The 13,563-nt window shown below is 38.1% G+C and overlaps 1 protein-coding gene across 2 annotated transcripts in view; it reads right to left on the bottom strand.

Annotated features, from left to right (window-relative positions):
- Positions 1 to 13,563, bottom strand: part of KHDRBS2 (KH RNA binding domain containing, signal transduction associated 2) — a 387,146-nt gene that overhangs the window by 208,329 nt on the left and 165,254 nt on the right. For both annotated transcript variants that reach the window (XM_070954715.1, XM_070954723.1), the window contains exon 4: positions 928 to 1,074. In XM_070954715.1, coding sequence (XP_070810816.1) covers positions 928 to 1,074 — 147 coding nt within the window. The remainder of the gene's footprint in view (positions 1 to 927; positions 1,075 to 13,563) is intronic.

Below are 13,563 nucleotides of genomic sequence, written 5' to 3'. Positions count from 1 at the left end.
TCATTCCAGTAAACTTTTTTTTCCTGCCCTTAGTCTCTCACAAAACCCCTTCAAGTTTTTGAAGAACCATAAAGTTCCACAGACTACAATTTGAAAAACGTTTGCTGAAGCAGACGGGCAGAAGCATTTCTCCTTGGACTGACTAATTGTATTTCATTTCCTTGATAATGCAAAGAAACTTGGGATGTATTCTGGTGGGTTTTTTAGCAGGTTTTTTTTTTATGGTTAACCTTACCTGTATCTTGTTCTCTAACTCTAGATTCATGTTCCCTGTTATCTTTATCTGTAATAGCAGTCTCAATCATGCCTAACATCTTTTCCCTGTTTGTGTAGGAGAAGAATTGGCAGAACCAGAGAGTGGAGTTAAAAAAGAGGAATCAGCCTAGAATCCCTACATAGCCACAAGCAGACTACGTCCAACCCCCCCCCCCGAAATTCTGTTGACCCTTATCTAACTCAGAATTGGAGAGGAATGCCCCCTATAGTTGGACTAGTAAAATAAAATCTACAGTGGAATAAAACCCACAGGGACTCCTTTCTTTATCTAACTCGAAGCAGGTGCTAACCGTGAGCTGAGAAAGATTCCTGTGCATAGGCATGAGCAGGAATTCATCGGATTAATTGGGCCTCACATTTGGGCCTGATCTTTTACACCTGGCAGTTTGGATTTATTTCTTGGATATCAAAAGAAAGAACAACACGCAACAATTAATAAGCAACAGTTAACTCATTTGGCAATTTCCAAAAATATGTTTCAAGTGCAGAATAATCAAGGGTTGATATTTTCTTCAACTGGTGATAAGGATAGTACCGGAAGAGGAACCAACATCTATTAATGATGATGATTTTCAAGTACTATGTTTAATGCAATAGAGTGATTGCCATGTACTGTACATTTGTAATAGCTCTAGTCTGCAAACAACTTACCGGAACAAGAAATTTTTTAATTTCTTCCAGGGCATGACTCATCCGTGAATAAGCTTCTCCAGGAGGGGCAAACACTTCAATTAATACATGTAGTTCATCACTCAAGTGTGCATATTTGGCTTCTTCACTTTTTCTTAGTTCTTCTTCCTGTGGAGAAGAGTATTTTTAGAAATCACTTTGCATTGATTTAACATTTGTAAATTGCAAACCAAAGGTCATAATCTAGGCAGACTTTCAGCAAAATGAGGCCCCGTGAGAAACAACAAAATTCTTGTATAAATTACTTCACGATCTGAAAATCACTTTGTGTGAATAATGAAAACTAGCATAATTAACATCTGCAACAGATTTTAATCAATAAAGCATAGAATGGCTAATGCCTCACAGAGTGTTGAAATTTTCACAATGCAAAAAAAAAGCCCATTTCTAAAAAAAAAGAAAAAAAAGGATCAATTCAGATTTCTTTCACCAGAGTAACTGATGTGATGAACTATAAAATATATCCTAAAGTGCTATTTATTTTGTTTGCTTTATGAACCACTGTTCATCAAACAGAATTGTGCCCAGAATATTTTAGTAAAAAAAGAAGGATCAAACTAGAAGAAACAATTATTAGTAAAATAGCCAGATAAAAACTTTAAAAATAGCAGCATTTGTTGCAATATCTAAAAGCATTTATCAAAACTAAAATGTAATAACATGTTTTTAAAAAAGGAGTCCTTGCAGATTTTACTCTGCTAGTTGTTGCCAACTAGCGGAATAGTAGGGGGCAGTGTAGGGGGCAGTGCTCATTTCTGCTTCAAGGCCATTAAGTTGGCACTGTCTGTTTCCATGATCATGTGGCCATCATGATGTCACAGAGTGCTGTTACCTTCCCATTGAAGTGGTACCTATTTATTTACTCGCACTTACATACTTTCGAACTGCTAGGTTGGCAGGAGCTGCGACGAGGACGGGAACTCACCCTGTCACATGATGCTTGGGTGTCGAACCTGGGCTGCTAGCTTTCCATCTGACAAGCCTAGTATCTTAACCACTGAGCCACCATCCTGCCCCAATAATGTGGAAGATATGAGAAAAATCACTCTTCTCTAGAAAGTCAGCCACTATGGGAGAAAAAATATTTTGGCTGTGGTATTGGATACACACTACAATAATGGGAGCTCAACCAAAGCTTATGAAATATGCAAGCCTTGGCATCTTGGTATTATCCTAATCTTGTGTTGCAGGTGCTTAGACAAAAAAACCTGGTTTATATTTCCCCCATATTCTAACTCTGTGCTAACTGTATAACTGCCAAGATATATCAATATAATAATCAGAAGCTGAGCTCAAATCTAGGACATGTTTACCTCAAGCAGATTTCTTTAAACTTTTATGTGAAATAAAAATTCTACATTAAATGTTCTGCTAGAAAGCTGTAAGGAAAGAGACCATCTCCTTGGAAGAACCCGTGAAGGATTTCTCTTGCTGTTTCCCATATAATGGGAGATTTATCTCTAGCATCACAAATCAATTGCTTTGGCATTTTGCAGGTGTGGGGACAACTGCCAGCCTTTCAGGCCTTGAAGAAAAAAACGAAGAGACACACTGATAATTTCTTCCAATGGTAGTGCTATTTCAAAACTAGTCACTTTCCTCCACTAAGGAAAAAATATCAAATGAATATTTAGGCATTATTTATATTTGTATATTTTCCTGCGCATTGGACAAAGAAACAAGTTGAGGTAGTCAATCTTTTTTTTATTATTATTATTTACAATCAAAGGCTTGGCATAGGTTCTTCAAAGACCAGTAGACTTTCCAGACATTTCCTTCATAGCTCCAGATCCATCAATTATATTCATTCACTAGGATATGTAAAAAGAATATGCTTCATGCCCAAGGCTCTTCTGTAGTAAAAGCAAATTTCTGCTTATATGATAGAAATTTCTCTTTGCTTTCCCTCAAAGCTTGAGGAGGAGGTTTAAGGATATTCCAGAGCAGATCTTTTAGATGCATGAGATGTTAGAGGTGAACAGGAATTTCTGCTTCCCAGTTTTGTTGATGGAAAAAATTCTGCCAGTAGAAATACGTGCCATAAGTGACATTCTCATGGAAGAAATATGGAGTTGCATTTCTCGAGTTGTGAGATGCCCGGGGTGGGTGTGTTTTTTTCATGTAGCATGTTTTGTTGTTCCTTATTTTTAAATTTAGTTTTTTACTCCTAGCACAAAGAGAATAAACTACAGTATGTCAGCTCCAGGGATGGTCAGTTTACCTCTGTTCTATGATCATTTCATGGGAATGGGAGAGTTTTGATTCTACAGAATAACAGCTTTATTCAGACCAACTCCAGAATGCATCCTTTTTGTTTTCTTCACTGACAGAGTTCGACTGTTGCTCATTTATCATTGTTGATGAAGACTTTGTTTTATTTTTTAATATTATCTTAAGACTAGATGTGATCTGCCCAAAAATAGTAATCATGCTAATTTGGGCACAGAATGTACCAACACTTGTTCAACGGACACGTGTAGGCACTGCAGTTGCTGCACTAGTCAATTAACTATTGACATGATCCAAGAAGCTTCTTCAGTTCTAACTGAATTAAGTTAGAACTGAAGAAGTTTCTTGGATGAGAAATGAAACATTTTCAAAGGGGAAAAAAACCTCCAATTGCCTTTTGGAAAAAGCACCACTGGGAGATCAATAAAAGCAAACATTACAGTTCTGCTCCTGACTTTTCTGAAACTGGTGTGTAGCAAAGATCATGTCAATAGTCCCACAATCTTTGCAGAAGCTGCACTGTGACTCTGGCAGCAGGCACCGCTCCAGATGAGTGACCTGATGATGTAGCAGGACGTTTGCAAGGGTTTTTCCTGCAATGAGAGCAGAGAGATTTCTAATGAGCTTTCTAATAGATTTACTTAATGGGTAAGTGTTGGTAAGCCCACTCAGTGCTCTTTCTATGAAAGGAGGCAATCCAAACAATATTGTGATTTATGGAATACTTAGGGATAATTAATATATTTACATGTTTTTGCTTCAGTCCCGGTCAACAAGAGCTTGAGTAGCAGAAAATAAATTGAGGTACAAATCCAAAGATTGCCAAATCTTTTCTATAGAATGTAAATATGTTAGATAGCCTTACGGAAGGCCTCACGTTGAAATTTCTTGATTATTTTGTTCATGGATGAGGCAACACATGACTCAAACAAAACAAAGAAAGGATTCAAAAGCAGGCTTCCTCATTATGAACTCAGGACTAACTACTATTGTTGTAAAGAAAGGAGAACAAGAGAAAAATATTTGCCCAGAGCGATGCTGCCACTTTACATCTAATTATGTTAAGTTGTTCTGGTAGACTTCATATGTAACAAGCTTTTTGAATGATAATGTATCTCTGATGAGCCATGCAAAATTTGCAGGTTTTTCAGCCATTTAAGCACAATCCAAGGTATTATATCTGAAATAGAATTCTGAATAAGTTCAGAAGGGATCCATGTTTCTTTTCTGTTGAATCTAGCAATATTGACCCTATTTTTAACCAGAAACTGCTCTTCGTGGGTATTTATTAAGAATTTCATGGCATACAAAACAATAATTAAGTGTTCAACTAATGAGGTAGATATAACTATTAGACATATCCAAAGCGTACAGCTTCTCAGTTGACTTTGAACTGTTGTCCCTAAAATGTTATTTTTCATAGCTGATTTGAAAGAAATCAGCACGAAGAGGGAACAGACCCTATACGTTGCTCCCATTAATACAACATCCCATGTGTGGTAATGGGAGACTCAGTCACCTGTAGTTAATTTAATAATCATAGTTTAGCCAATGTGTGTACTCAACCACAAAATCCTCAGGTCACGAAATCAATGCAAAATTTTAATGGTGCATTACTATATATTTCTCCTGGATAAAAGTTTTCTGTCAGAAAAAAAAAAATCCAACTCCATTCTTGGAAGGTGCTGCCTGAATCTAATTCATAATTACTTGATTTAAAATACTATTCCAAATCCCTTGGCAGAAATGATTTTTTTTTAAAAAATATACAATAACAATGAACAGATGCCAGCTTGTGCATTCAGAAAGTTATTGAAAATTTGGCTTGTCTCCCAGGCTTGGGGCAGACAGGTGACTGAGCTCCTGTACTAGGTTGTTTTATTGTCATTTATACTATATCTTCTGAAACATATTATTTAAACAACCCGTTTTTTTTTAATTTAAGACCCCTAGAATCCTCCAGAGTTGGGCAACCTTTAAACAATAAAAGTTTGATTTATAGGCAGTATAACAACATTTATCTATGTTCCAAGAGTCTGAATTATACTGATCGGGTGACAAAAACTCTTATTTAAAAAAGAGCAGAATTTCTCATGTTTTTTTTAACCAGATAAGGAGTTATAAGGCAAGTCCTTGAATCTCTTTACATACTTTTTATTATTTTATTATGTATTATTATAGATCAATGAATAGCAAATAATAGCAACTAATAAAATAAGTAAATAAAACCATTGCTCTTGTCCCCCAAAAACTGGCCCTCAGCCCATTTTGACCCATGGATGAAGAAGATGTAAGATTTGAACTTTGGATCTACTATATATATGGCTTAAGTCTTACAGTTTTTGGTTGTATTTCTTTCTAGAAATGGATTTTCTAGTATCTTTAATGAAACTTATTAAGAGCTGTGTCCTTTAATCGCTGTCTGAGATTTTTCTGTTCTCAATATTAGTCTGAAGTCTAAAACATGAACAGACTCTGAGGGTGAAAAAACATTTTGAATTCATATTTCTCATACTTAGTTTAGTATGAGAAAATAGCTTTTTTGTTTGATACATTCACTTTCTGATTAAATTGTCTTTGTTTTTATCCAAAACAAACATATATAATGTGTTCTATCAGATAATTTACAGATTTAAAAACAGATATCACTAGATTGCCTGCCAGGTGTTTTGACTGTAATAATCAAATGAGCTTTTTTGCAGTGTAATACAATATCCGCTCAACAAATGCGTAGGAATTCATGCCACGAGTCACGACATAAAGCTAAAACTGATTTTGCAAATGCTGTTATGCCCACCCTACGGTCCAGCTGTAATAATGATAATAGTAAGTGATGGTTTAATAACGGTAAGGGGAAAAAAAGTTAAATCAAGCAAGACCTAAATTGCTTTGTACAGAGCCAGTCCAAAATATTTATCACCTGCGGGATAGCACAATACGTCTTGCGTTTCATGCATAGAAGCCAACTAGACAGTTGGATTTTGTGAGACTGGTGAGAGGACAGCAGGATGGTTTATGAGGATCAGGAGAAGATGTGGAGCATGGTTGTAACCTACTGCTATCAGGCTTCCAACATATGCTACAATCAGTTACTGAATCTTTGCCTAAATATAGGACTAACCCAGGGGTGGGTTCTAAATTTTTTTACTACCGGTTCTGTGGGCATGGCTTATTTTGTGGGCATGGCTTGTGGGGGGGGGGGTAATGTGACTGGGTGGGCGTGGCCACCTTTTTTTTTTTTAACTTTTAAAAGCATCTTTTCTACAATCTTAAGAGGTTGAAGAAAGAAATGCTTTCAGGAGCCTCTAACAATCAGGCAACTCAGCTGGGATCGCCAGAGGCTTTTAAAGGCATTTTTTTTCAGCTGAAGAGGTTGCAGAAAAAATGCTTTCAGAAGCCTCTGACGATCCCAGCTGAGCCGCACAATCATCAGAGGCTTTTTTTTTCACTTTTAAAAGCATTTTTTCGACCGAAGAGGTTGTAGAAAAAATGCTTTTAAAAGTAAAAAAAAAAAAAAAAGCCTCTGATGAGGTGGGCGGGGTAAGCAAGTGGCGACCGGGCCTGGGACCAGTTTGGGGGCGTGGCCAGCCAATGTTATTACCAGTTCTCCGAACTACTAGAAATTTTTACTACCGGTTGTTGTGAACTGGTGCAAACTGGGAGCAACCCACCACGGGACTAACCCTGACTTTCCAAAGTCCCCTGTGAGAGCCTTTAATAAATTGGCCTTTCTCTTTCTCTATAACTTGATCTACTAGGAAGTCAGCTCAGATGATTTTTTTTTTTTAAAAAATCTGCTACGGTTAAATCCATTCTAAAATAGCCCGAGAAGTCATTAGCTATTTTTACATGCTCTGGCATATATACACGATACCAAGTTCAATTAAAATGCAGATGTGCTCATCACCAAGGAAGGTTGGTTAGACTTCAGATGAAAGAACGTTGAAATTGTCTGAATTTTCTAACTACTCATATTCTAATGTAATTTTCTATGATATACAGTTTTCTACTGGGAAAATAATTTCTACTTTATTCGGGAAAAGGAACAGATGTTTGCTGACTGTTATACTCAACTAAGATTTGGAAAGCCAATATACTTGCCCACTCAACAGGCCGTTAAGACCTGTTACTTTATTTCCCTTAGGCATTAGAGCTGGGATATATAAATGAGTCTGTTTTGTGAATTATAAGGAGCCTCAGTTTTGTTTGATTTAGATTATTTTAGCTTTGCCTAATTATAGCATTAGCCCTTAGACTTATATACCACTTCATAGTGCTTTACAGCCCTCTCTAAGCAGTTTACAGAATCAGCCTGTTGCTCCCAGCAATCTGGGTCCCCATTTTACCGACCTCAGAAGGATGGAAGGCTGAGTCAAGCTTGACCCTGTCAGGATTGAACTCCTGACAGTGGGCAGAGATAGCCTGCAATATTAACCACTGAGCCACCAGGACTCTGATTATGGGTGCTCTTTTTTTTTTTTTTTTTTTACAGTATATTGTGTTTGTAAATTAGTTATTAACCTATCTGGGTTATGGATTTAAGCTATCTGGGTTACAGATTTATGTCTAAATAAATAAATGCTAAATAATCAATAATCCCCCTCAAAACCCTGCCCTCAGGAGGAGTTTTTGAAATCATAAGAGATCTATGGGAGATTGGGGCAAAATACGCACTCTATTTGGCATTAAGGTAATCCAATGTGGAGCTAGTCTGTATTTCTGATTGTAAGATATGCATAAATTTTTCCAGGATGATTGTCAAGAAGAGCAGAATCCCTGAAAACAGCTGCAAGCATTTTTCCATTTAGCATTGTGTGACTTAATACAAATTCAGAGTGCATTGAAGATCGGCTTGGGACATTTAAGCATGTGGCCTATTTACTTTATTATTTGTAATTATTACCCTGCCTCTCTAGCTCATAAGAAGTTATGTCAGGGAAAAACATAAATATTTACATGGATTTTTGATATTTTTGGATTTTTAGTGCGCAACTAAGGATCTATTATTTAGTAAACCCTATTGGGCCACAATGAAAAGCCTAATTTTGAGGAAGCTTTTCCAAATCTAATAGAACTGATGTCTGGATTTTGGCAGAGAAATAAAAGGAGCTGTAAAGAGAGAGATCCTAATATCAGATGCTGGGAGCTAGTTCAACAAGCCAGAAGATGGTTCTTGTCTCTGATTCTTTCATAGCGAAACAAAAGCGTCACGTAACTCACGTTCTATAATACAGAACTGAGTGCCGTAAAGCTATTCAGAGCAACTGATTTGCCAAAACATACCATAATCATAAGGACCTATTCAAAGTGAATCACCAAATGCCCTACTTGATTCAGATACTTAAAAAGGCTTTAACAAAGTCTGCTGAACAAGTACAGAGGCTCTTTTCCATCAGAGGAAAGAGCTAAACTGCATCAGCCTCTTTCATCTAGTAACCATGTTTACTCAGACAGATTAATGCCTCTAATTCAGTAGTGAAATCCAATTTTTTTTACTACCAGTTCTGTGGGCGTGACTTGGTGGGCCTTGTATGGCTTGGTGGGCATGGCTTGGTGGGCATGGCAGGGGAAAGATACTGCAAAATCTCCATTCCCACTCCACTCTGGTGCTAGCCAGAGGTGGTATTTGCCAGTTCTCCAAACTACTCAAAATTTCTGCTACTGGTTCTCTGAACTGCTCAAAATTTCCGCTACTGATTCTCCAGAACCTGTTAGAACCTGCTGGATTTCACCTGTGCTCTAATTCCCCTGACCAGCATGTTCGTTCCCGAGGATGTTCTGCCTTTGACTTCAAGGCAGCTGAGACTTTGGGAATTGCAGCTAGTCCTTGACTTGTGACCCAAAATTAAGACAGTTGTTAAGTGAGTTTTACCCCATTTTTATGATCTTTCTTGCCACAGTTGTTAAGTGAATCACTGCATTTAGTAACATGGCTGGTAAGTGAATCTGTCTTCTCCATTGACTTTGCTTGTCAAAAGGTCGCAAAAGGGGATCCCAGGCCCCCAGGACACTGTGACCATCATAAATATGAACCAATTGCCAAGCATCTGGATTTTGATCACATAATCATGAGGATGCTGCAATGGTCCTAAGTGTGAAAATTGGTCATAGGTCACTTTTCTCAATGCCTTTGTAACTTTGAACTGTCGGTAAATTAACTGTTGTAAGTCGAGGACTACCTGTACACAGATCCATTCGAAGATTTACCACTATTTTGCCCAGGTTAAAGGTAAGCCATGGCTTCTAATCAAACTGCATATGATAATTACATATGTAGTGGATGTAGTGTCTATGTCACACTTAATTGCTTCTTTGTGCAATTATTTCTGTCATGCTTCCCTTCCCTTCCTTCAATACTCCTCCGATCTCTTCTCCTTTTCAATGAGATAAATCTAATCCTTCTCAAGAAGATACACTTGCGTGATAGCTGTTTTACTGATCCATGAGACAGACAATTGCACACACTCCCTGCAAACAGTTACACAGAGAAGTATGGTCTGATGGACTCAAGCTTATGATCTAGATTTCTTGTGGCTGAAATTGAAGTCTAATCAGTGACAACCCCTCAATACAAACATTTAACTGATTGTAGTGAAGCTTAACAAAGCCCAAAAAGAAAGCTTGGGTAAATCACAACAGGAGTCACAGAAGCACAAAAACTTTAGATTGGATTAGCCAACTGAAGTAAACCAGAGAGTGAAACGTTGTGAACCAAGCACAAAAACAGCAACAGGCATTAGTATGCAATTGGCATGTTACCACTGACTTCTAGCTGGTGAATAAATTGTATTCAAATATCAAAGTATAGACATTATGAAGAAATGTTTCCTCTGGTGGTTCCCCCCTCACTTCTGTTCTCTTAAATCAGGTCAGCCTTAAAGATCAACAATAAAAAATATTCTGGATTGTATACTTTGTTGTAAATAAGCTCCTCCTCAGGAAAAAAAAAGGGGGGAGGCAGTAATTGTTTCAGTTTAGATTCTTAAGTGGCTTCTATTTCTTTTCCTAATTAAGTACAAAAAATGATTCCAGCTACAAAATAATGGTAAAATATGTACATCTGGGACATATATATTTGTTACTTCTTTTTCAGAGGCAATTAGAAAGAAATGAATCTTGCAGGCAAAGGATATGTTTAAAGAGTACAGTTAATCTTTTTGGAAAGAGGAAAATTCAGATCCTATAATCAGAACATAATACCTCTGCAGTACAAATTAGTGCACATCCAGGATTCCCTGTGTATTAATCTTCCTGATTTATTAATTTTAATGCCCAATTTATCTTAAATTCCATTGTGTAATTATTTTATCAGAATTTTGCAAATGGCTTCCTGTGAAAAACTGAAGTTTCCATCCTTTTCAGATAAAAATACCCTTTCTTTATAAATTGTATAAATTTTAAAGGTACTATTTTCTCTCCTCTGCTTTGAGGAGAGAATTAAACAAAGTAATACATTGTAATTCCTTCTTAGATCTTTCAAAACAGTGAATATAATAATACTCTTTTTTTCTACTCATTACAGAACATGTGACATCTCCTCTATATGGTTCTAGTGGAGTCTCCTCATTGTTGTCACACATGTCACAAAAGGATATGCCATGGCACTTCACGGTAAGAGACAAGATAGCTGAGGCAGGGAAGGGCACAGATGGTCTTTTGTTGCTTTTTTTTTTTTTGTCTGCTAACAACATTTTTGCTCACCAGTGAGTCTCACATACCAACTGGTATACTTCCAATGGATTAGGGTTAGGGTTAGGGTTATCGATCATTGGTTGATTGCATTGATGTACCCATGCAAGAATATACACAACCAAACATATTGCATGGCCCAAATCCTTGGCAGGCAAAAACATTTTGGACATGAGATTTTAAGCTTACTAGAGAGCAAAAATGGAATAGCCCTCATATGGCTTGTATGCCCTAAATCAGGGAGTCTGCAAACTTGGAAACTTTAAGACTCGTAGACTTCAACTCACTGCTGGCCGGGGAACTCTGGGAATTGAAGTTCACAAATGTTAAAGTTGCCAAGTTTAGAGGCTCCTGCCCTACGCTATGGCCATTCTGAAAAGGGGGAAATGCTCAGTTCTTAAAAGCTATGATATCAATTAACTACCCAAAAGTTGCTGTTTGCAGTTGTGACTCAGAACTGAGAGGATGGGAGAAAAACCTTAATATTTCACCAGCCAATTTAGGAGTACAGGAAATTTTTGATTTACAACATTCATTTAGTGACCGAACGGCAAAAAGAGATGCCGACTGGAAACTGAGTTAGCAATGTTGCTTTCCTGCAAAAAGATCAAAGTCCTTTGTTTCTCTTTTAAGCCTTATGGGAGGGAACAATCATCTCCTGGCCTTACTCCCGACTCATCCCTTTTGCTTTAGCTGCTCTTGCCTTCTGGCAGCTCTGCGCATGCGTGCGCTAGGAACAGGCTCCTCTGTTCCTCTGCCTCTCTGCTGTCCGACTCTGGGGGCTCCAGCGTCCGTGCATCACTCCCAGATGGCCCTGGCTCCATCTCTGCCTCCGATGCAGAATCCTCGTCCGGGCCTTCCCCAGATTCCAGGACTGGCCCATGTTCCTCCCCAGCCTCCTCACTGTCCGACTCCACTGCCAGCTCCGCAGACAGTTGGTGGACCACAACAACTCAGTTCACATTTTGCATCATGTCCTAATAGGTCAAAACCATAGGCTGTGGTTTTTGAATCATGATTGTTAGGTTCACACATCCTTTTAGCCCAAACTAAACCAACCAACATTTTCCATGAAATCTTCTATCCTTCCATTACAGGCAAACTGTCCTGCTTCTCATTGGAACTCTTCCCTAGATGTTCTTTCCAAGGCCACTGGTTACACCTTCAAGATCATCTCAATTGTACGGAACCATCCCTCCATAATTGCTCTTTCCAAGGCCTTTTGTCACATTCTTTATAGTGGTACATATTGCTTCATGTTCTTATTTCGTATGCTTGTTCCACCTCTGGTAGCTCCAACCAAGTCAGTACGGGTTTCCTTGATGTGCAATCCTTCAGGATCAATGCACATGCCGTACATGAAGAAATCTCAGTCATCAGTCCTTGGAGTCTCAAATTAAAAGGATCAACATCTAGTGATGAGTAAGCTCTCTTTCTGAAACCAGGACATAGACGATGCAGGTCAAGACAGAGAAACAGCATGATGTGCTCTTAGGACATAATTTTAAAGACAGAGCTGCTGCAAAGTCCTCGTGAGAAGGGAAGCATGTTTTGAGCCCCCCCCCAAAAAAAAACCAAGCAAAGGCTTAACCTTTACCTTTTATACCTGTAGCCTAGAATCATCATTGCTAGGGGAAGTAAAATATCACCGACACGCTGAAGATATTTTTTTGTGTTTAAAGGCTGAAAGTGTCACGACTAATATATTATTTTTTCTTTCCTAAAGGTGAATCTACCAATATTTGAGTGGTAGCCTTTTGGAAATAATGTAATTTTTTTTTAAAAAAGAAGCACTTCTCAAACATTCACGAATGTCCAGTCTATCTATGGTTCATAAGGTCACTCTCATTTATACAGTAAAAGGTAAAAAGAAAAGGGGGAAAAAAGAGAGGTGGGAAAAAGGGAAAAGAAAGAAGGAAAGAACTTTAAACAAACCACGTTGCCTGGTAATCATTGGATGAGAAAAAAATGTCTGGGAGACTAAGCAATAAGCCTTGCTGTAAAACCGGGGGGGGGGGAATAGAGTCAGAAAACACACAGCTTATTTTTAGATTAGTTTGGGATTTAATGATGCCAAAAATAGACGGTTGATATTAGATAACGAAGAACTCCTTTACTCTTCAGCATAGCTTTACTGTTTGTTTGATTGAATGAAATTATTTCCATCATAATGTTGGGCTGATATAGCTAACTTTAGCAATAGCACTTAGACTTATATTCAAAGTGCTTTACAGCCCTCTCTAAGGAGTTTACAGAGTCAGCCTATTGCCCCCAACAATCTGGATCCTCATTTTACCCACCTCAGAATGATGGAAGACTGAGTCAACCTTGACCAGATGAGAATTGAATGCTGAACTGCAGGCAGCCTGCAGTACTTCATTCTAACCACTGTGCCACCACAACTCTTTAGCCAGAGAAAGGCCATTTTGTCCAAAAACCCACCACCCCTTCATTTTGTTCACTTCAGATGTTTTTCCTTTGGCTCTCTCGTCCTCCGGCTGTCATCCTTGCCCTAAAATTCCTGGAAAGCTATATGATAGCCTTATCAAAGAGCACAATATCATTCTGAACCAGGAAACCAGTCAGCCTGATATCTGAGGGGTCCTTGATGCTGTCAGAGCTTGGTTGTTTTCTTGCAGATGTTTCATTAACCAAACTAGGTAATATCATCAGTGCTAG

This window comes from Pituophis catenifer, unplaced genomic scaffold (assembly GCF_029215685.1).
Source record: "Pituophis catenifer annectens isolate HBS135680 unplaced genomic scaffold, rPitCat1.0.hap2 SCAF_1, whole genome shotgun sequence".
Taxonomy (NCBI): Eukaryota; Metazoa; Chordata; class Lepidosauria; order Squamata; family Colubridae; genus Pituophis; species Pituophis catenifer.
The sequence above is the reverse complement of the archived record's forward strand: the minus strand, read 5'-3'. Positions and strand labels throughout refer to the sequence as shown.